Source organism: Elaeis guineensis, chromosome 10, assembly GCF_000442705.2.
Source record: "Elaeis guineensis isolate ETL-2024a chromosome 10, EG11, whole genome shotgun sequence".
Taxonomy (NCBI): Eukaryota; Viridiplantae; Streptophyta; class Magnoliopsida; order Arecales; family Arecaceae; genus Elaeis; species Elaeis guineensis.
In genome coordinates this window covers 21,198,180-21,221,827 of record NC_026002.2, presented here as the reverse complement: position 1 = coordinate 21,221,827, position 23,648 = coordinate 21,198,180, and the positions used below count along the sequence as shown (strand labels likewise).

The window sequence follows — 23,648 nt, the reverse complement described above, 5'->3', positions numbered from 1 at the left end:
CTCTCTTTTTCTTCTCTCAATTCACTTTCTTTGCCTTCGTCGGTTCAGTACGGTATGGGGCCGTACCGTACCATGCCGTCGACTGGTTGGAACGGCCATTGGCAGCAGCACAGCAAGCCTTGTTGTCAAGCGAAATATCATCAAATAAATTTGTGAAATACAAAACATAAAATGATAGAATCAATTGCCTATATTTAAACTTTAAAGTACAACATACATATTGACATCTAGATGCTCGTCAAGTGTCATTGTCTCTCGTAGATGTCCGGATCAGTGTTTGTCATATCGTGATGAACTGACCGGTACATCTTGTATCGTACTGGACCGGCGGAAAACCGGCATGATTCGGCCGATAAATTTGGTACACTGGTGGTACGGAAGGAAAAAAGAGAAAAAATGAGAAAGAGAGAGGAGAGGGAGATGGGAGCCGTCGGAGGCCGGCGGTGGCCGGCTGCAGCCGTCGGAGGGCTTTCGAGTTCGTATCGTCCGATAGGGCTTTCAAGAGTGAGAAAGAGAGAGTGCTCGGGGGGGAAAGGATCTATTGGACGGACGGTGCCTCCATCATGAGGCCCCCGGAGGCCGGCGAGCTGACGCCGACGGCCTGAGGGGGGTCGAGCAAGCGGAGCCCCTCCGCGGTTTCGCCCCCTTTTTCGAAACAGACAGTCGTCTGTTTTGTTTTTTTTTGGTTTTAAACTCTTGAAGTCGGCAACTGGGTTGCCGACTTAAGAATTTTTTTTAAAAAAAAATAAAAATCATGAAGTTGGCAAACTATTTGCCAGCTTCACTTAAAACTATCTTTTTTTAAAAAAACTTGCGAAACAGGGACGACGCCCCTGTTTCACGCCCGCGGCGTCGCACACGTGGACTGCACCCTCCGACGGCTAGTCGGAGGCCGTCCGACGGCCCCGTCGGCTCCTTCCCCTCTTTTTCTTTCTTCCTCTCTCTTTATTTTTCTCTCTTTTTCTTCTTCTGGTTCGGGTCCGCTTGCCTTCGTCGGTTCGGTATGGTACGAAACCATACCGAATCATACCATCGGTTGGCCGATACGGCCGGCGGTACCGGTTCAGCATATCTTGATCCGGATTACTTGCATAATTAGAAAGCACATCAGTCTACCCCTCTAACTGAGCAGTATTGTAGTCTTGTATGCTAATCTCATAAAGGATGAGATCTAGATTATAATTGATCTCGGATTTCTCGCTCTGGCTCTTAGAGGTGTCCTCCGATTGATAAATGGTTGTGGAGGGGCCCATGCAATATGCTAGCAGTAAAATCTAACCTATAAGGTGCTTTAGGCTGTGTAGGGTAGTAGCCATTGAAAGATGATGCCTGAACTAGGAGAGGAAAAATCATTTTGAAAAAGGACCGTTGTGCTTTAAGATTGGTGCTTGGAGGTCTTTGCTGCTGATCGTCGGTGATCGCTGCGATTTCCTTCGGGCGGCGTGTTTCAGCAGGGATGGCGAGTGACGCTAGGATCTCTTGGAGGGGAGGATCGACAGGTTCTGACTGGAATAGGCCAGTTGGGGGGCATTCAGTGTGGGTTTCATCGGAACCCTCTCCGAAGGAGGTGGAAGCCCTTGTCCAGTGCTTCCTAGAGGTGATTGACCTGTCGGAGGATGCAGTTCGGGTGGAGACGGAGGCGCTAGTGGTCTCGGCAATTGTTGCTAAGAGCCTTGGCCGGCATGTTGCAGTGGAGCTGGCGATTCGAGATTTCCGACTGTGGTCTGGTGTGAAGGGGAAGGTGGACAGCTTTGCTTTGGACCACAGCCATCTCCTGTTTTGTTTTGAGATGATCGAGGAGCGGGATCGGGTTTTGGGATGGCCATGGGTGGTCGCTGGCCAGGTTTGGCGATGGAGCCCTGGCGGTCGAGGTTCGTCTCGGTGGAATGGGCGATCCAATCGGCGCTTGTGTGGGTGCACCTCTCGCGGTTGCCGACGGAACTTTGGGCGGAGGCGACTCTTCGGGACATCCTCGGGCTGGCCGGCTCATTGTCGGCGGTGGACGATTGCACGGCAGCACGGAGCTGGCTAGGATTCGTGCGGGCTTGCATTAGGATCAACCTTGACTGCCCTCTGCGGTCGGGCATTCAAATCAATGGACCGGAGGGCCCTCGGTGGAAGCACTTCATCTATGAAAATTTGGATGGGGTGTGCCTTCGGTGCAGTCGGTTCCACGCGCGACGACGTGTTCGATCGGAGGAACAGGAGCCCTTGACATGGAGAACCTGATGAACACCATCGGGGAAGAGAGTTACGGGCCGTGGCTATTGGCCGTTCGATAATGGTTGCCCGGATCGGAGTCCACCGATAGAGCAGGGAAGAAAGGGGACTCTGGCTTGTAGCTTGCTCAGGAGCCGCCCCTTAAGCCGATCGGTGCCCAAGCCCGTGTCGACTCTGAGGATGTGGTCGGGGGCTGGACCAAACCCTCCAAGGTTGCCCGACGACGATCCCCCCTTCGGTGTGTGGTGAGCGGTGAGGGGGATGGTGGATTCTATGGGCTGGAGGATGGCATATAGGAGTGGCAGTGGGCCGGCCCAACAGTTTTAGTCTGTTGGAGCTGGGCCCTGAAGGTGGGGGAGGCCCAAACGTTGGGGTGGAGGGGGTGGTCCCCAGTGGGCCGTAGCCCGACCCACCCCTCAGGGTGCAGTTGGGCTCCAATTATGCCAAGCGAGCTCGGCCAAATGATTTTGATGCAGACTGGGCTCCTATGAAGCCTATTGGGCTGGAAAAGGGCAAAAAAGGGCCCAAAAGCGGGAAAAAGGGCCATGCAAAGGGGAACCGTGGTGATGGCAAGGCTCTAGTACATTCACTGGTGCAAATCGATGTGCCAGCTTCATCCGATGACTTTGGGGTATTCTGTTTCTCCACTGGAGCCCTAGGGGAGGAGGGCATGTCTGTGACCCAGAGGGACTCACTTATGGGGGGTCAGGTAGCCCCATCGCCAGTTGGTGATCAGGAGTGGGGGGCAGAGGCCAGGAGGGAGGCTGACAGCACGCACCATGTGGCCCAGAGCATGGACCATGAGGAGGTGGTGGCGCGTTTTAGACAGGCTATTCAGGGGGGAGGGGAGGGGAGTTCTTCGGCTCTGGATTCCTCGGTTATGGAGGCTGATGTTTATGCAGAGGGGGGCCTTGCTATAGACCCTCCCCTTCCCCAGCCCCCCATGAAGCTGTTGATCTGTAACACCCAGGGGGTGGGGAGCCCTCATTCCGAACTGCATTCAGAAGGCTTGTTCAGCAGCATCGTCCGGACATCTGCGTTCTCCTTGAGACCCGACTTTCAGGGGCTAGTTTGGCTCGAGCTAGACGACGGATCCCGTGGGTTTGGAGCACATATGCTATGGAGTCCAGAGGCCTATCCGGTGGGATTTTGGTGTTATAGCATCATGGCTCGATCAGAGTGGATGCTTTTTATAGCTGCGAGCAGGGGGTGGCCCTTGTCATTCAAAGCAGGTTGGGGGCCCTTGGCTGTTAGCTGGTGTGTATGCGCGCACCGACCATGGGAGATGGAGGGCTTTTTGGATTGAGATTTTCAGGTTGGGTGCACAGGGGATCCCTTCCGTCATTGTTGGTGACTTCAATTGCATTATGGGGCCCCATGAGAAGAGGGATGGCAGGAGGTATGAGGATACCATTGAGGCTAGAGAGTTCAGGGAGTTCATTGGTGATTTAGGATTACTTGATCTTGGCTTCACTAGCCCTAGATTTACCTGGTGCAACAATCGACAGGGTGGAGCTAGGGTTTGGGAGAGGATTGATTGGGTTTTTGCCACCGCTGACTGGGTCAAGCGCTTCCCAGGACATTCGGTCCAGCATCTTCTGAGGACTGCCTCGGACCACTGTCCGTTTATCTCCCTTGATGGCCAGAGCATCCCTAGGGCACCATTCTGGTTTGAGAGCTTCTGGACTCTCTATCCACGGTCATGGGATCTGGTCAGGGAGGTGTGGAGGATCTCGGTCCATGATGATGCGAGGTATTGGATGACTTATAGGATTGAGCTGGCTCGGCGCCATCTTGTCTGGTGGAATCGAATCGAGGTCGGCGATATCTTCAGATGGATTGAGGGGGTGGAGGCAGACATTGCAGAGCTTCAGAGGAGGGAGGATACTGAGGGGGGCCTTCGAGAGCCTGAGCTGAGGGAGCTGCGCCTGAAGCTCTCCGAGCATCACTCCTTACTGAGGCAGCAGGAGACTTTTTGGAGGTAGAAGTCAAGAGTGCAATGGATTAGAGAGGGTGATCGGAACACCAGATTCTTTCAACAGACGATGGTCCGGAGGTCTACGAATCACATCAGACAATTGAGGGACACGAGGGCAGGATGGTGGAGGACAGTGGTGCGATTAGATATTTGATCTTTCAGTTCTTTAGGTCTCAGTGGACTGCTGCTCTGGATGGGGGGCCCATTCTAGGTGTTGGAAAATGTGTCCTAAAGCCTATCATCTACGTGGTAGATGATTGAAATTAGTATATGAATTATCTAATAATAATAGTTATTTGGCAGATTCATTATAAAAGTTCTATCTTCCTTAAATGAACTCCTAAATTATGATGAAGTCTTTAGAACCACAATCAATCGATAAACGAGGATTTATCGGATGGTTCTTAAATTGTTCACGATCAAATGATAAGTTATTAACAAAGACGATAATTTATCAAGTGTAGATCGCTGTATGCCATATGCGTTGGTTGTCCTCATAACCAAGTGGTGTGGAGACACTGGTATGGCATCTAGGTGAGATGTAGGAGTACATTTGCATTGAACGTGACCAATGTAACAGTCTACTATCAAAAGTAGTTAGCTAAGACCAATGGGTATAAGTGTCCTTCCGACCTGAGATCACCATGGTGACTTGCAAGCAACTCACTGTGCTTTGGTGCCGGACTGTCTGTATTTTTAATATAGGTTTGAAAGATTTCTGGATACAGACAAGTACTTGTGAAGTCGGTGTGTGAGTCAAGATGGGATTGACCACTCCTGATTAACTTCAGGAAGAGAATGTCTTACTGTGCTTCAATTTAGCAAAATCTAGACCTGGATAATCCTTGTGAGGAGTCACGGGATTTGCAAAATTTTGAGACACAATAGAGATGACTTGTATGAGTGATTGCCAGCATACTCGAAGTCGTCTTGAGCATTATTGGTCAAAAGGATGAATTATACGGTAACCATGGATCAGGATTCTTAGAATGTTGTTTTGCATACATTCGACCTATCTAGACGTCGGAAATCATTGCTAGATGGTTACTTCGATTGGTACAGGAATTGGTTCGTGTGCTACTAGTTTAGGTTCGAACCTATAGGGTCACACACATAAGAGGTTGTAACCTAATCAGATGGTTAATCGATGATTGAGAATCGTTCTAAAGTTAAACAATCAATGTAATTAATGTTTGACCTAATGCAAGTGTTGCAGGAGGATAATTAGCAATTGGATTGCTAATTGGCTCAATCTGATTGAGCAATTGGGCTAAGATCAAGTCTAATTAAATATGATTCAATTAGAATTGGTTTGGATTTAATTGGATTAAGTCTAATTGGTTTATTGGATAAGCCAGTTGCAAGGGAGAACAAGTCCCTGTTTGATTAGGATTTGTATGCACCTAATTCCTAATTAAGTTAGAATTTAAATTAAATATGATTTAATCTGATTTAATTGGACTCCTAGGTGGATTAGGATCACCATTAATTAGGTTGTAATTAATTTAAATTGGGTTCAAAGTATTTGACCTAATCTAAATAAGAATCCTAGTTAGACTAGGATTCCATCTTCTCTTGCGCCACCTAAGAAAATCAAAGCCCACGCCCACTAATTAATTCCAGATAATTTTTCTATGATTTTCACATCTAAGGGAAGTAATCTCACACCACTTATTCTAAAGATTTGAATCAGATTTGATCTGGTTCAATATGAAAATTAATTTGGTTCATTGTGGAAAGTGGTTTAGCCTATTTCTCTTTTTGAAAGAGTCATTCTTTACAAGGACTCTTCCCTTCCTCTCTTGCGCCAACTTCCCCCATGTTTATCCTTCTTTTTGTTGCATCTTTTGTGGTTATTTTCATGCTATCCACGAAATAAATGAGATAGGGGGCGTCCAAGAGCTGGACGCCCCAAGGACTCCTTGTTAGACTAGGTCTTATGACCTAGTCTGTCATATAAAAGGAGGCCGCCTCATATGCCATGATATAGGAGTCAAAAAATTCGTGGAAAATTGAGAGAAATACCAGAGGAGAACGAGGAAGACCTGGGAGGTTTGAGGCACCAAAATTCATGAAGGAGAGTCCTCTAACAAGAGATCAAAAGTTGATGTCTTGTAGAGAAGAAAGGTAAGAGAGAAGATTGTCTTCTCTTATTGGTTTTCTTTCTTATTTTTTTTCTCTTTGTTTTTGTGTTTTTATGTGATAAAAATATAAGAGAGAAAGAAGGATTACATGGGTGGTTTGAGGTGCCAAAATCCTTGGAGGAAATTCTTCAATCAAGAGATCAAAGGTTGATGTCTTGTAGAGAGAAAGATAAGAGAGAAGATTGTCTTCTTTTATTGTTTTTCTTTTTATATTAATATCTCTTTATTTTATATTTTTTATATGATAAAAAATCTAAAAGAGAAAGAGGGATGGCGTGGTGAATTCATGCTCCAAAGAGTTGGAGCATGGTGATCTTATTTTGGACATGATATGATCATGTTCTGATGGAAGAAGAAGAAGAAAAGAAGGTTTTTTCTTAAGATTTTTTTTAGAACCCTTCTCCATAAATCATGAGATTTTTCTATGAGAAAAATCAGATATCATAAGATCTGGAAACTAAAAAAATATCAAGAGAAGGTCTTCTCATGTCCTAGCATAGAGATGTTTTCAGGATATCAATTGTTGATGTACTGAAGGAGAAGATCTGTCTTCTCTTAGGATCTTTTTCTATTAAATATTAATTTTAATTTTAGGAAGGTCAAAAAGTTTAACTTCTCCCTTATTCCTCATATTCTTCATCTCTTGGAATGTTCAAGAGATCCGAAGAATATTTTTTAGATTAACCATCCGGAGGGATCTGCAAGAAGCTAGCACTTCGAGCGGATCTTCGTTCGACGAACCTCCGATTTTGTTGCAGCCTCGTGTGGATGACCTGTAGAGGCCGGATGTGTGTGCGGCTCCAAAGGCAACAAAGAAAATCAATCGTGGAATTCTCGACCCGCATGAAGGTAAGAGATCTGATCTCTTTTATCTAGATATGATCTAGGTTTTAGATTTGAAACTGTTTCAGATCTAGGGTATTGATTTGATCAAATCTTTTATTTTCTGATTTATAAATGCAATGTGACATATTATAGGTCCTAATTGTAGGGTTTAGTAATTTGATTACATGCATTTGTAGATTAAATTGTTTAATTTACATGTTCTGCTGCGTTATATTTCAAAAAAATTTTGAAATTCATGCATGAAACCCTGCACCTTTTCCAACATTAGTATTAGAGCATCTAAGTTCTTTTATAACATGTTCATAATTGCATTAAAATAAATCTGAAAAATAAAATAATGATCGTACGAACTGTAGGTTGTCTTGCTGTAAGGTTTATCCCTTACAGTGCAAAAGTTGTCTTGGTACGTTGCGATCTAGAAAATTTAAAAGAGTTTAAATAAATCTTGTCATGAATGTTTTAGATTAAGTCTATTTCATTTCATGAATTTTTATGTAATGTACATAGATTAAAATCAGCCTAGAACAGGATCTTGCGAAGGTTCTATTTGCTGATCGGGCCAGCTCGACCAGCAAGCCAGCTCGACCAGCATGCCAGCTCGACTGAAAAGTTGGCTGAATTATATTTCTGACTGATTTTAATTGTTAGTGCTTGTTAATGAAATAAGCCGACCCATTTTTGAAATGAGTCGACCTATTTAGTGAAACAACACTAGATTGTATTAAACCGTTCAAAAGTTAAAAATATTTTTCAAAATGCTGAATCCCAACCCTCAGCCATGAACTTAATTAAAAGAATTAAGTGATTGTTTAGGATCTAGATTTGTGATTTAAAGATCCTAAGACAATTTCATAAAATATGGGTTAAAGGGTAATGGGTTAGCTTTGATCAGATCATTAACTGGGTTAGACCTAGGGTTAGATTAAATATGGACTAAGTTAAGAAATTGATCAAATCTAATTAAAAGTTAATTAGGATTTGATTATTTTTATAGATCACTTCAATAGTTGTAGTTGATCAAAGTCCATATATCTAATAAATGGACACTGATCGTGGCTCAGCGGCTGAGTCCGAGTCTTTAGGCAGACCAAATCAAAACTGATAAACCAGTTGGTGTCTAAGGTAAACTTGACCAATGGTTTTTAATTGGGAGCATGCTTATCTGGCCATTTCTTATGGTGTCTAAGGCAAGCATTGGCTGACCCTCCCATCGATCATACTTACCTGGCCAATGTGGTTAATCAGGTCTTGATTAGGTTGCTCATTGATTCATGCTAACCCATGTCACATAGGAAATCAGAGTCTGATTTCATTCAGTGAGACTGATCTAGGTGCCCATGGACCAAATTTGATCCTAGTCCTTGTTAATGACTTGAGAAGTCAGTGGGAGGACTTGACTTGATGAAGTCAGTGGGAGTGAATTGGTCCATGTCTTTTCTATCCTTAAATCACTGATAATTTTAAATCCTCTAAAATTATTAGGTCTTTAAAATGACAAAGTTATGGAGATAACTGAGTCAGTCTCCCAATAAGGTGTTTAATAACGAGTCCATTAATTCAATAATCATTGCAGACCCAAAGGCCTGGTGCTTGTTGACTAATGGAATTATCACTCATCATGTGACGACTTGGATGTGTCTCTCTAATGGTGGTTAGGTTAGCCAACCAAAGTTGGACTTAATCATTTGTTGGTTAGATGCACCAAGTATAGTCATGTTAATAGTTGGACCTACCCGGATCCTTACAGTGGAGGCCAAAGCCTACTGATTAGGTTTCTAGGGCAAAATTAAATTACTAGAAGTTGTTTGGAGAAACAATTGGTTAATGAACCTACCTGTAGATGCACATGGGTTGGCCGACCAAAGTTGGGCTTGTGTGTAGTCTATGTGGATTCTAGTACCTACTAGAAAATTAAAGTAATTTTTCGAATTGAAAGTAGAGGCTACCAATTTGAATAAAATAGTGGGAGAACCTTGAGACTAAAGTCCAAGTCTTTAGGCTTAAAATAATTCATATACATTAGGTCATTATTCTCTTTTCTCAAAATAAGGCTAAACTTTAATTGCTCTAATCGCTGTTAGACAGTGATGACTTATGGGACCCAACTTCATTAATTAGTATCGAAAGTTGAATTTGGTTCAGCAGTACGAATGGGTTCGTATTGGGGCTTCTTAGTCCAGTCAAAATAATTAGTCCAAAATTGATCCAAATCAGGCAAAAGCACAGGGTCATAGGAAGAAGAATTGTCTTGCTTCCCTTGACCATATAGGCTGAACAAGAGAAAGGAGCAAGGATTGCTCATCAAAGATGTTACCTTAAAGTTTCTCTATGTAATTCCACTACCTAGGTATTAGATATCGATGGTTTTATGCAATTTATTGCTAGGATTACAAGTAAGTGGAATATTTGAAAATGGTGAGAAATTCTTGAATGTTATGGATGGAAGTTTTATTCTAATCCTAACTTTAGGAATTGTAGAGCTTATTTTCAAATATTGTCATTTAAAGTAATTGTTACTATTGTCCATTGTTTATAATCTTTGTTGGCCTTTTGGCTAAAGATGATCATCATTCATAAAGGAAGATTATTGTGGTATTATTATGAATAATGTTACAATAATACATGGACAATAAGGAAATGACATTTACACAGCCTGTTAAGTGTAATGTACACACCCAAGTTAGATAATGTCATGAATGTCTATCTTTGGCATTATAGACTTAGTCATCTTGACAAGAACAGGATAAACGGGTTAGCTTGAGAGAGAAACCTCGACATCAATGATTGTGAATCATTGGTAGCTTGTGAGTCTTATCTTTTTGGAAAGATGACAAAGTCACCTTTTAATGAAAAAAGTGAAGGAGCTGATAAAGTTCTAAGTCTCATACATAGTGATGTATGTAGACTTGTGAACTTAAGTGCCAGAGGAAGATATTAATATTTCATTACAGATGACCTATCTGGGCATAGGTGCGTCTGGCCAAATCATTTGAAATGTTCAAATGATTCAAACGATGAAAAGGATGACATATCTAGGAGAGAATTAGATTCTCTCTTAGTGGATTCTTTTTCAGAACACAGTGTATCTGAAAGGAGAAGTTGAATTTTGTTAGACATGATTCAATCCACGATAGGGTTCACTAATCTGCCTGTTTCGGGATTGTGCTCTTATGTGATTACTTGTTTTACTCTGAAAATATACTAAGTCTGTTGTGCAGATTCTATATAAGATATGGATCGGGCATAGACCTAGACTCTCTCACCTTTGGGTTTGGAGTTGATCGGCCTATGTCAAAGATTTGCATACAGATAAATTTGGTTCATGGTCCAATAGGTATTTAAGGGTTACTAATTCTATCATGCTGAAGAACATAAGATGCTCATCAGCAGTAAGGCATTCTTTTTGGAAAGGAGTTCCTTAGAGAAGGAACTGATGCCTATCAAGTTGAACTTGAAAGTTTGACTGGTAGAAAATGAACCGACATAATCTAGTAAACCTACAGAACCGGATTTGATTAGATAAAACTCAGAGCCCATTAAAGTAAATGCAATGCAGTGGTCTAACTCTGAGAAGTGGCTTGGAGCCATTAAATCCAAATTGAAGTCCATGAAAATCAATAGTGTATGGACACTAGATGATTCTCCTGAAGGAATAAAATCCATTGAGTGTGAATGGATTTTTCAAAAGGATCAGAGTAGCACAGACGGAAAGGTGGAGACCTATAAAGCTCGTTTCTTAATTAGGATATGTTGGAAAAGGTGCAGGGTTTCATGCATGAATTTCAAAACTTTTTTGAAATATAATGCAGCGGAACATGTAAATTAAACAATTTAATCTACAAATGCATGTAATCAAATTACTAAATCCTACAATTAGGACCTATAACATGTCATATTGCATTTATAAATTAGAAAATAAAAGATTTGGTATTGATCAAATCAATATCCTAGATCTGAAACAGTTTCAGATCTAAAATCTAGATCATATCTAGATAAAAGAAGAGATCAGATCTCTTACCTTCATGCGGATCGAGAACTCCACGGTTGATTTTCTTTGTTGTCTTTGGAGCCGCACACGTGTCCAGCCTCTACATCCACACGAGGTTGTAACAAAATCAGAGGTTCGTGGAACGAAGATCCGCTCGAAATGCTAGCTTCTTGCAGATCCCTCCGGATGGTTAATCTAAAAAATATTCTTCGAATCTTTTGGACATTCCAAGGGATGAAGAATATGAGGAATAAGGGAGAAGTCAAACTTTTTGACCTCCCTAAAATCAAAATTAATATTTAATAGAAAAGGGTCCTAAGAGAAAACAGATCTTCTCTTTCAGTACATCAACAATTGATATCCTGAAAACATCTCTATGCTAGGACATGAGAAGACCTTCTCTTGATATTTTTTTAGTTTCCAGATCTTATGATATCTGATTTTTCTCATAGAAAAATCTCATGATTTATGGAGAAGAAAGGTTCTAAAAGAAACTTTAAGAAAAGACCTTTTTTTCTTCTTCGTCCATCAGAACTTGATCATATTATGTCCAAAATAAGATTACCATGCTCCAACTCTTTGGAGCATGAATTCACCACGCCATCCCTCTTTCTCTTTCAGATTTTTTTATCATATAAAAAATATAAAACAAAGAGATATTAATATGAAAGGAAAAATAATAAAAGAAGACAATCTCAATCTTCTCTCTTATCTTTCTCTCTACAAGACATCAACCTTTGATCTCTTGATTGAAGAATTTCCTCCAAGGATTTTGGCACCTCAAACCACCCATGTAATCCTTCTTTCTCTCTTATATTTTTATCACATAAAAACACAAAAACAAAGAGAAAAAAAATTAGAAAGAAAACCAATAAGAGAAGACAATCTTCTCTCTTACCTTTCTTCTCTACAAGACATCAACTTTTGATCTCTTGTTAGAGGACTCTCCTTCATGAATTTTGGTGCCTCAAACCTCCCAGGTCTTCCTCGTTCTCCTCTGGTATTTCTCTCAATTTTCCACGAATTTTTTGACTCCTATATCATGGCATATGAGGCGGCCTCCTTTTATATGACAGACTAGGTCATAAGACCTAGTCTAACAAGGAGTCCTTGGGGCGTCCAGCTCTTGGACGCCCCCTATCTCATTTATTTCGTGGATAGCATGAAAATAACCACAAAAGAGGCAACAAAAAGAAGGATAAACATGGGGGAAGTTGGCGCAAGAGAGGGAGGGAAGAGTCCTTGTGACGAATGACTCTTTCAAAAAGAGAAATAGGCTAAACCACTTTCCACAATGAACCAAATTAATTTTCATATTGAACCAGATCAAATCTGATTCAAATCTTTAGAATAAGTGGTGTGAGATTACTTCCCTTAGATGTGAAAATCATAGAAAAATTATCTGGAATTAATTAGTGGGCGTGGGCTTTGATTTTCTTAGGTGGCGCAAGAGAAGATGGAATCCTAGTCTAACTAGGATTCTTATTTAGATTAGGTCAAATACTTTGAACCCAATTTAAATTAATTACAACCTAATTAATGGTGATCCTAATCCACCTAGGAGTCCAATTAAATCAGATTAAATCATATTTAATTTAAATTCTAACTTAATTAGGAATTAGGTGCATACAAATCCTAATCAAACAGGGACTTGTTCTCCCTTGCAACTGGCTTATCCAATAAACCAATTAGACTTAATCCAATTAAATCCAAACCAATTCTAATTGAATCATATTTAATTAGACTTGATCTTAGCCCAATTGCTCAATCAGATTGAGTCAATTAGCAATCCAATTGCTAATTATCCTCCTGTAACACTTGCATTAGGTCAAACATTAATTACATTGATTGTTTAACCTTAGAACGATTCTCAATCATCGATTAACCATCTGATTAGGTTACAACCTCTTATGTGTGTGACCCTATAGGTTCGAACCTAAACTAGTAGCACACGAACCAATTCCTGTACCAATCGAAGTAACCATCTAGCAATGATTTCCGACGTCTAGATAGGTCGAATGTATGTAAAACAACATTCTAAGAACCCTAATCCATGGTTACCGTATAATTCATCCTTTTGACCAATAATGCTCAAGACGACTTTGAGTATGCTGTCAATCACTCATACAAGTCATCTCTATTGTGTCTCAAAATTTTGCAAATCCCGTGACTCCTCACAAGGATTACCCAGGCCTAGATTTTGCTAAATTGAAGCACAGTAAGACATTCTCTTCCTGAAGTTAATCAGGAGTGGTCAATCCCATCTTGACTCACACACTGACTTCACAAATACTTGATGTACCCAGAAACCTTTCGAACCTATATTAAAAATACAGACAGTCCGGCACCAAAGCACAGTGAGTTGCTTGCAAGTCATCGTGGTGATCTCAGGTCGGAGGGACACTTATACCCATTGGTCTTAGCTAACTACTCTTGACAGTAGAGTGTTACATTGGTCACGTTCAATGCAGATGTACTCCTACATCTCATCTGGATGCCATACCAGTGTCTTCACATCACTTGGTTACGAGGACAACCAACGCATATGGCATATAGCGACCTACACTTGATAAGTTCTCGTCTTTGTTAATAACTTATCATTTGGTCGTGAACAATTTAAGAACCATCCGATAAATCCTCTTTTATCGATTGATTGTGGTTTTAAGGACTTCATCATAATTTAGGAGTTCATTTAAGGAAGATAGAATTTTTATGTTGAATCTGCCAAATAACTATTATTATTAGATAATTCATATACTAATTCCAATCATCTACCACTTAGATGATAGGCTTTAGGACACATTTTCCAACAACTCCCACTTGTACTAAAGCCAATCAGAACGATATCAAATATCCTATCTTCCACTTGAGTTCGTAGAACTTCGTAGTTCCGAGGCCTCAGCAAATGGGTCGGTCAAGTTCTCCTTTTCCATCGATCTTCCAAAGATCGATGTCTCCCTGATCTAAAATCAAAAGTGATAGTAATACAGAGTATGCTGGTCCTTCGATTCTTTAGCCTGACCATCAGTGGAGGGTGCTACTCCCAACCTGCTAATAAAGCTCAGCAACTACACAGCTTCTATGGCAGCATCATATGCTACGATGTACTCTATATCACTAACTTAGTAGGCTAAAGTATCCTGTTTGGAATCTTTCCAGCAGATTACTCCTACAATTAGGGTATGATCTGATACTTTCTTGTTGTCATCTTGATCTGACTAAAATCGAAACATCCACATGTTTAAAGTCAGTATTTTCATATTTGAGTCACTGGATCTTAGTATTTTTCAAATACTTAAGGATTGTCTATACAATCTTTCAGTGATTTTTACTTAGATCAGACTGGTGTCTGCTCACTACCATTAGTGAGCATACCATATCTGGTCTTGAATATGGAGAAATTAGATGACACCCAAACCTTTATTCCTTGCAATGCTGGAATGCCATTCCCGATTAAGAGAATTTCATCCACAGACAACACAAGGAATAACGCTACAGAACATTTTGCCCACTTGTAAATGTAGGGTTCCTCTTTATTCATAACAAAGACATATGTTCAAAACGTATGTTCTAACTCTGGGATAATAGCGAAACGAGCTTTATAGGTCTCCACCTTCCCGTCTGTGCTACTCTGATCTTTTTGAAAAATCCATTCACACCCAATGGGTTTTATTTCTTCAGGTGAATCATCTAGTATCCATACACTTGATTTCTATGGACTTCAATTTGGATTTAATGGCTTCAAGCCACTTTTCAGAGTTAGACCACTGCATTGCGTTTACTTTAATGGGCTCCGAGTTTTATCTAATCAAATCCGGTTCTGTAGGTTTACTAGATTATGTCGGTTCATTTTCTATCAGTCAAACTTTCAAGTTCAACTTGATAGGCTTCCTTCTCTAAGGAACTCCTTTCCAAAAGGAATGCCCTACTGCTGATGAGCATCTTATGTTCTTCAGCATGATAGAATTAGTAACCCTTAAACACTTATTGGATCATGAACCAAGTTTATTTGTATGCAAACCTTTGACATAGGCCGATCAACTCCAAACCCAAAGGTGAGAGAGTCTAGGTCTATGCCCGATCTATATCTCATATGGAATCTGCACAACAGACTTAGTATATTTTCAGAGTAAAACAAGTAATCATACAAGAGCACAATCCTGAAACAGACAGATTAGTGAACCCTATTGTGGATTGAATCATGTCTAACAAAGTTCAACTTCTCCTTTCAGATACACTGTGTTCTGAAAAAGAATCCACTGAGAGAGAATCCAATTCTCTCCTAGATATGTCATCCTTTTTATCGTTTGAATCATTTGAACATTTCAAATGATTTGGCCAGACGCACCCATGCCCAGATAGGTCGTCTGTAATGAAATATTAATATCTTCCTCTGGCACTTAAGTTCACAGGTCTACATACATCACTATGTATGAGACTTAGAACTTTATCAGCTCCTTCACCTTTTCCATTAAAAGGTGATTTTGTCATCTTTCCGAGAAGATAAGACTCACAGGCTATCAATGATTCACAATCATTGATGTCGAGGTTTTTCTCTCAAGCTAACATGTTTATCTTGTTCTTGTCAAGATGACTAAGCCTATAATGCCAAAGATAGACATTCATGACATTATCTAACTTGGGTGTGTACATTACACTTAACAGGCTGTGTAAATGTTATTTCCTTATTGTCCATGTATTATTGTAATCCGGATCACTGATGGGGAGTATGATGCCCTGGTTTGTCCTGTTTCGGTGGAGGTGCGGGGTGCCCTTTGGTCCCTCGGATAGGATAAAGCTTCGGGTCCAGATGGCTTTCCCCCTCTTTTTTCGTCGATGCTGGCCGATTGTTGGGGAGGAGATGACTGACGCTATCCAGTTGGTTTTTGCATTCAGAGGGATCCCTGTGCAATGGAAGAAGACTTTGATCACCCTTTTTCGAAGAGACTTGATGCGACTGCCTCGAGGCACTTCAGATCGATCAGCCTCTGCACCACTCTTTACCAAGTGTGTGCGAAGATCTTTGTTGGACGGCTTTAGCTTGTGATCCCGCAGTTGATCAGTCAGGAGCAGGGAGCCTTTGTCAGCAGCCGCAGCATCTCCGACAATGTTCTGCTTACCCAGAGTTCATGCATGATTTGCAGTGGCCCCTGTTCGTCGGAGCTTGATGGCTATCAAGCTGGACATGGAGGGTGCATAAGATCGTATTAGCTAGCGCTTTCCATGATGGTCACTCTGTGAGTTTGGCTTTCCCGACAGATGGATTGACTGGGTTATGGACTACGTGGAGGCCCCAAGCTTTGCCATTCTGATCAACGGCACTCCGACGGAGTTCTTCCACTCGATCGGTGGTCTTCGCCAGGGATGCCTTCTCTCTTCCTATTTGTTTATTTTATGTGCTGATGCATTGTCTCGTGCACTCCAGGCAGCTGTCCAGGGGATGGAACTGGAGCCCTGCTGGCTGCCCCGAGATCCCAATCCCTCTCACACCTGTTTGCTGATGACTGCTTGCTTCTGGGACGTGCCTCGATCTCGAATGCGAGATGCTTCGCATCTGTGGTTGAGGCGTACTGCCATGCTTCGGGCTAGCTGATGAACCTCCAGAAGTCGTCAATTGTGTTCAGTCCAAAGACCAAGAGTCAGGTGAAGCAGGCGATTAGGATCAGGCTGGGGATCCCAGAGCAGACTGGGACTTTGATCTACCTGGGGGTCCCCATCATGGGTCAGAGGCTTCGGCGGGCTGACTGCAGGGCCCTGGAGCAGTGGATCTGAGATCGATTGGAGGGTTGGCAGGCTAGCACCCTTTCTATGATGGGTAGGATCACCCTTGTCAGACATGTTCTCAGCTCTATTCTGATCTATCTCTTGGCGAACACCATTATGCCGTGCTCCTACCTTAGGGGTATGGAGCAGCTGTTTCGTGACTTCCTCTGGGGCTCCACATAAGAGGGCCATGGACTTCATTTACTCTTTTGGGAGGTGGTTTGCGAACCTCTGTGATATGGTGGATTAGGGATCCAGTCCGTCTTAGTTAGGAGGGAGGTCATGATTGTCAGGCATGCCGTCAGATTCCTTCTTCAGCCTAACTGTCTGTGGAGTCGTGTGATGAGTGCCCGATATGGCTCTTGAGATCGAAGGGGCCCGACCAGTGCTTTGTGCAGTTCTTTCATTTGGCGGGAGATTTGCATCCGAGCTCCGGCTATTGTAGCCCACATCAAATGGCTGATTGGCGACGGGATGTCTGTCGAGGTGAGCCAAGATGCATGGATCTCCAGCCTCTTGATCTCTCTCTAGCCGACTTTTCTAAGCACGGAGTTGGGTGCCGTGATGAGGGTCCGGGATTTGATTTTGGAGGATGGTAGGGGCTGGAGAGTGGAGGATGTGGCCCGTCTGTCTGGAGAGCCACTTGCGGTGAGGATCCTTGCTACCCCCATCTCTGTTCATCATGGCCGAGACATAAGGGTTTGGGGTCGGTCATGCTACCCTAAGATGATGATCGGGGAGCTCGTCGCATGGTGTAGGTCTGTTTCAGAGAGGAGGATCGACATTGCATGGATTTGGAGGGTGTTGATCCACCTGAGAGTCCGTCTGTTTCTTTGGAAGGTGACCTGGGATCGACTGCCGACCAGGAGTCTTCTTCGAGGTAGGGGCATGGAGATTTCCACTGCTTGTCCGATCTATGGCCTGGAAGGACAAGACGATGAAGCATGCTCTGTTCTGATGTTCGAAGGCTGACTTGATTTGGAGGATGGCTGGTGGCCAGCAATGGGAGGCTGATAGTGGCCCTTGGATTGATCAGTTCCTAGATGTGATTCGTTGGCTTTCTATCGGCGGCGGGAGGATGGCTTACATTGCGTACCAAATTTGGCTATCTGGGAACAATGTGGTCTTTGATGCTAAGATGGTGCCGGCTCATCGGGTGCTTGAGAGAGCCTGCTGTCTCGCCAGCGAGTACAGTTGTTTCGACGCTGCTGGCCAATTCCTTGCCTCCCTGAGCTCCTGGGGCTTCCTTGCTGCATGCACAGTGACCCGTCGGGTACTTCTGATATCTTGGGAGCCTCCACCCTCAGAATTTGTCAAGATCAACTTCAATGGTAGCATCATAGATGATCAGGGTGGTGCGAACTTTGTCATTCGTGGTCCAGACTCCAGGCTGTTAGCTGTCGGGGGGTATCCCCTAATCAAGCCATCGGTCTTGGGTGCTGAGCTCCATGCTATCTGGGCAAGCATCGCCTGTGTTTGTCACGAGCTGCGGGCGGAAAGGATTTTCATCGAAGGTGACTTGGCTACTGTCATCGGTTGGATCCAGTCTGAGTTGAGGCATTAGATGGTATATCTTCTTCTTCATGACATCTGGACTTTCCTTGGTAGCTTCTCTACGTCGACCATTCGGCATGTCTACAAGGAGGCGAACAGCATTGCGGACTGAGTGGCATCCTTCATTCGCGGACCATTCCGGAGGGTGGACTTGGCGCCAGGATGATGAATGCCTTGGACCTCTACATGACCTTTTGTATGTTGATCGCTTGGGCTATTCTCATTTCAGATTGGTTTGACCCCCCGTTTGTACCTAAAAAAAAAAAAAGATGATGCTTCTGATACATAAGCTGTATGAGTCATAAGCTGTTTGTGGTTGCAGCTAATAAGATATAGCATACGGCTTGGAACTAGGGGTGTCAATTCTTGTTTGCGTGTTGTAATCGGGTCAACATGATTTCGACACGAACACGATTATGGAGAACACGAACACGACATGATTAATAAATGTGTCAGGATTCCCCAACACATCCGAATCTGTTTATTAAACGTGTTATCTGCTTAACACGATTATTAAACGTGTCGTGTCAGGTTAACATGTTTACCCGACATGTTTAACATGAATAATCTGTTTTACATAAAATATATATATATTTTTAAAATGTGAGAGAGAAAGAGTTGAGTTTAGTGGCTGTGTGGGGGGTGATATGTTTGTTCAGATTTTTTTAGGATTTTTAATAGAAAGATAAAAATAACCATTGACTTTGTAAAAAAACTATAAAATTACATATTTTTTCATATATAGGTTAAACATGTCATAAACGGGTTCACAGGTTAACATGCGACACGCTACGAAATTCTTCATGTCATAAACAAATCAACACGATTTTGACATGACCATGTATAAGCCCAACACTAATACAAAAATTTCGTATCATGTCGCGTGTTGTGTTGAAAATTGCCACCCCTACTTGGAACCTGATACGGTTATGAACCTTACTCCATGTGTGAGGTTATTAGTAGCTGCATTGTGTCCAAAAAGATCTCGAGGAGTCCATCTCCTATATGCAATCATATACTCATGGGTTTTATCTGCTTGTGCATCGTGGTCTCTATCCTATGTGGTATGTGTAAACTAAGACTCACAGATGAATCAAAGACCACTTTGCGGCGATATCTTATAAACGGTGATTTCATGTCCTCTACTCCCTAGCCACTAGATCCATGATCATCAGAACTGTTATCGTTGCTCTCTTTGGTTTCTAAATCTAAGTGAACTAACTCCACTCTCTCTAATGGGTCGGCAACTATTTTTTCTTTTCCTTTCACCCTATGTTGAGCAACTGCCTGCTTTCCTCTCATGCTCCTCTTGCCTGGCTATGGTGGGAGGATGGATATTGCTCTGTTGTCTGGGATAATTGGATAGCATGATGACCTCATCCCTCATTTAAGCAACTTTCGGTAATATCTTTGGGAGGATGTCTTGGACATGAAGGCACATGATGATCGGCTCCTTAGTGACCCCATTGGCTCTAGCTAATTGGCTTGAAGTGTGCATTGAATGTTGTGATCTGCTCATCGCTTTGCATTTACCCTAGCCTTGTTGGCTATAAAAATGGCTGGTCGTGGAGGCAATTTTCGCTCATCAAGCCCCAGCTTTGCTGCTGGCCTGCAAGCCATCTGATCATCTGATCATCCTCATCCTGAATGAAAGCATTATGGATTGGATCTGAGTACTAAAGCTCCACTTTCTTTTGAATGCATTTCTATCCCAACCTTGGATTGTAGTGAACATTTATAAAGTCATTGAGGTGTTTTTACATCAGATCGTTCCTTTGCTTCTATAGATGAGGACAAAGGTAGACTGGTTGCGCTTATAGCCACTTGAGGAGATTGTTTAAAAGAGGATCCGGATGGTAAGCTGCTTAGAAATTTTTCGCCAACAAATCAAAATGAATCCACCATTCAGTTGCAAAAGTATTGAAGAAATTTGTGTATGAGATAATATCATATTAGTAACTATTTAACATCAAGTAATAATTATCTTCATTGATATCTAATATATCTGGATTTATACTTTTCTTGCTTACAATAGTTGCTGGGACTCTAAAGCTATCAATGCCTTCCCTAAATATTTTCATCTGCGAAAAAGATATTATTGATTGCAGATAGAGTTAACAAAAGCATGCCACTTAAGTTAACTTATCTCTTATAGACACAAGGCTGTGACTTTTGGAACAGGCTTTATCATGTATATCACACTACACAGGATGGTCAGAAGTTCTTCATCCTTGTCAATCCCAAGTATGATATACTGGAACCTTGGGTTTAGATAGTAAGCTGCAAATAGAGTTTGTAATTGTTTTAGTAAAATTGTACAAGTATAGGAGCAGTCAAATTTTTAGATGGTTCTTGACTTCTTGCTTTCTTGCTAGATGCAAGTCTCTATCCATCTGCTAGTCCCACCACTGTTTAATGATGCTGATGTACTTTTCGGCATGCTTCGGGTCTGCTTCCCTAATTTGATTCTTTGTCCTTTCCTTCATATGATATAGTAAAGTTTTTTGGAGGTATCTCTTGCTATCCATAGTCCGAGGCATTCTGTGTAATAGATAGCCTTCACTATCTTCTCGGTCCATTACCAGAATATGCGTCATCACCAAGTTCTCGACATTATTTCTCTTAGTGCCATTCTTTGCATATCTACTTCCTTGTCACTCGGCACTAACAAACATCCAATGTAGGCCTATTTTTCTATAAGGAAGCTATGAAGTGTAATGTAGTTTGTAGTGAATCATATCACACTTGGTCTTAAGATTTCTCCCCATGTATCTTCTTATTAGTGATAGGACCCATGTACGGTTATATATAGGTCTGGTGATAAACTAGGTGTTCTCCACCGTCTATTGCATCCTACAAAGCTTCCTAACGTTCATCAATATGAGGTCGATACAATGTGCAGTATAAAGGATTCAAAAAATATGCGGCCATTGCTCTATCAAGATCTTCCTGGTGGTCTTATACTGTGGCCCATTATCAATGATGACTTGCATGATATTTTTCTCCTACCTGATCAATAACCTCCTTCAATCTTAGCATGACATGGTGTCGTGCATCCGATCAAAAGATCAACTGATTTTTGGAAAATGTCTGTGTCATAGCATGTTAGAAAATTGATGATGCACCCACTTATTTATCTCCTCATTGTTGTCAATAAGCTCCCCGTACATGTCCTTCGGTTTTGAGGATGTAAACCTAGATCAGTAACCTGCATGGAGGAGATAACAGATTTATAGTATGTGTTGCATGTTGCATTTGCTGGGATGTGACTAAAGTGGAACTAGAATCCAATAGCTCTCTACATATTCTTCTTATTTTTTTTTAGCATTTTGTCAATCCTTTGCTACTTCGAGTCCCTATTAGGAAAAGCATGTGGATCTAGGTTTCAGCATAGATGCAATACGGTCACCACCTCTATTGACGGTCTTATTGAGGTCCTCATGAACTCTTGATCTCCCTTGCCAGTCATAGACCCAGAGCCCAACTCATAGTATGACGATCTAAATCGAGCCCTATGCTTAGCCATCTTTATTTTGCTGCCACAGATCATCTCGGCTCGCCTAAATGGAGGTCTTGATCAGTGCCTTCCATCATTTGGAATGGAGGCCTCTAATTTCCTAAAGTGATAAGAAGATGGCTCTACCTCTTGGCGGTCCACCTCTGCCTTCTTCTTGGCAACCCTTTCTTCCGTCGTTTTGAAAGTAGTGAAGTATTTCTTCATTAGCTGTTGGACTTTTTGTGGACATTTCTGACACATAAATATGTTAAAATATCCATCAGCTAAGTATTGCTTCAACCTGATTATCTCTCCTTCCTTGAACTCTATGTTGTATTAGTTGCGCCTCCAATGGTGTCAACCCTAGAGCATTTGCCCATGGTCTTAATCAATATCATGCTCATGGTCCTTTTTCCTCAATGGATCCATTCTTATAGGTTTAATAAGCATGCCAATATATTAATTATTTAACGATAATAAAGTTTTGTTATTATGAAAAATATGTTTTCTACTTCAAGAAATAATTCTGAATTATGTAATATGGTTCTAATTTTTCATAACTTTTTGTGTTATTTAGATTTTTTAATAATATTTCAATTACAAAATAATTTAAATACCATAAATTCAGAAAATATATTTTCTACTTCAGAAAATACTTCTGAATTATCTAATACGCACTAAATGTTCATAATTTTTTAAATAAATTTTAGTATTTTTTAATTTAAAAATTTTAATAAAAAAATTAAAAAATTAATTTTCGCTCAGATCCATATAAAATCCTATCATAGATGCTACATATATTTTTCTATACCCATCGCTATGCATCAAAGACTACTTGCTCAATTTTATTTAAATTTGGGCCTAGACCACTATGCACATGATTGCCTCCAATACCAAATTTAGGTCAAGAGTAGCTTGCATGCCTCCAAACAACGCCATAGATTTTTTGAATTTTATTTTATTTTATTTTTTTAATCTGAAAATATATTTTTTTAATTTAAAAATTATAGATTTAACGAAAATTAAAAATTTTGGTCTCATTGTGTCATCCATAGATATACAATATATCATGAGACCATTGTTAAAATCGAAAATTTTGGTATGACCTTCCTTTTTTTTCCCCCTATTTTCTTGGTAATTTTTTATGTTGAAAATGGAGGAAGAAATGAGGTGGGGGAGAACTACCTTGCCTTGTTTTCGGTTGGTTCTTCCTTTAATCCTCGAAATCTCAGAGTTTTTAGCGAAATTGCAGGGGGGGTGTTGTTTTGAACAAGAAAGGAAACTTCAACCAATGTTCCTACTGCTATTCAATGCTTGTTGCTAGTCTTATTTTTATGAGAATTTGTTTTCTAGAATATTCTTTGGACATTGTGCAATAATATACTACCTTTTTATTAATCTATCTGAATGTCTGTCTGTCTCATGTTTGGTCTGTGTACATGTATGCTGATTAACATTTTCTAATTCCATGAACGTACATTTTGTGATTTTCTCAAAATCTATAAAGTAAGTTTAAAGATATGGTTGACAGATTGCAAACCGACCAAGCATATATGTGTTGGATACACCAGGTGTGTTGATGCCGAGCATTCCAGATATTGAGACGGGATTAAAGCTTGCTTTGACAGGTATGTCCTAGTTAATAGCTACTACTTTGTG

At 41.4% G+C, this 23,648-nt stretch overlaps 1 protein-coding gene across 1 annotated transcript in view; it reads left to right on the top strand.

Annotated features, from left to right (window-relative positions):
- The window catches only part of LOC105059780 (short integuments 2, mitochondrial), a 46,647-nt gene that overhangs the window by 12,737 nt on the left and 10,262 nt on the right, over positions 1-23,648 (top strand). The window contains exon 6 of the mRNA XM_010943213.3: positions 23,521-23,617. Coding sequence (XP_010941515.1) covers positions 23,521-23,617 — 97 coding nt within the window. The remainder of the gene's footprint in view (positions 1-23,520; positions 23,618-23,648) is intronic.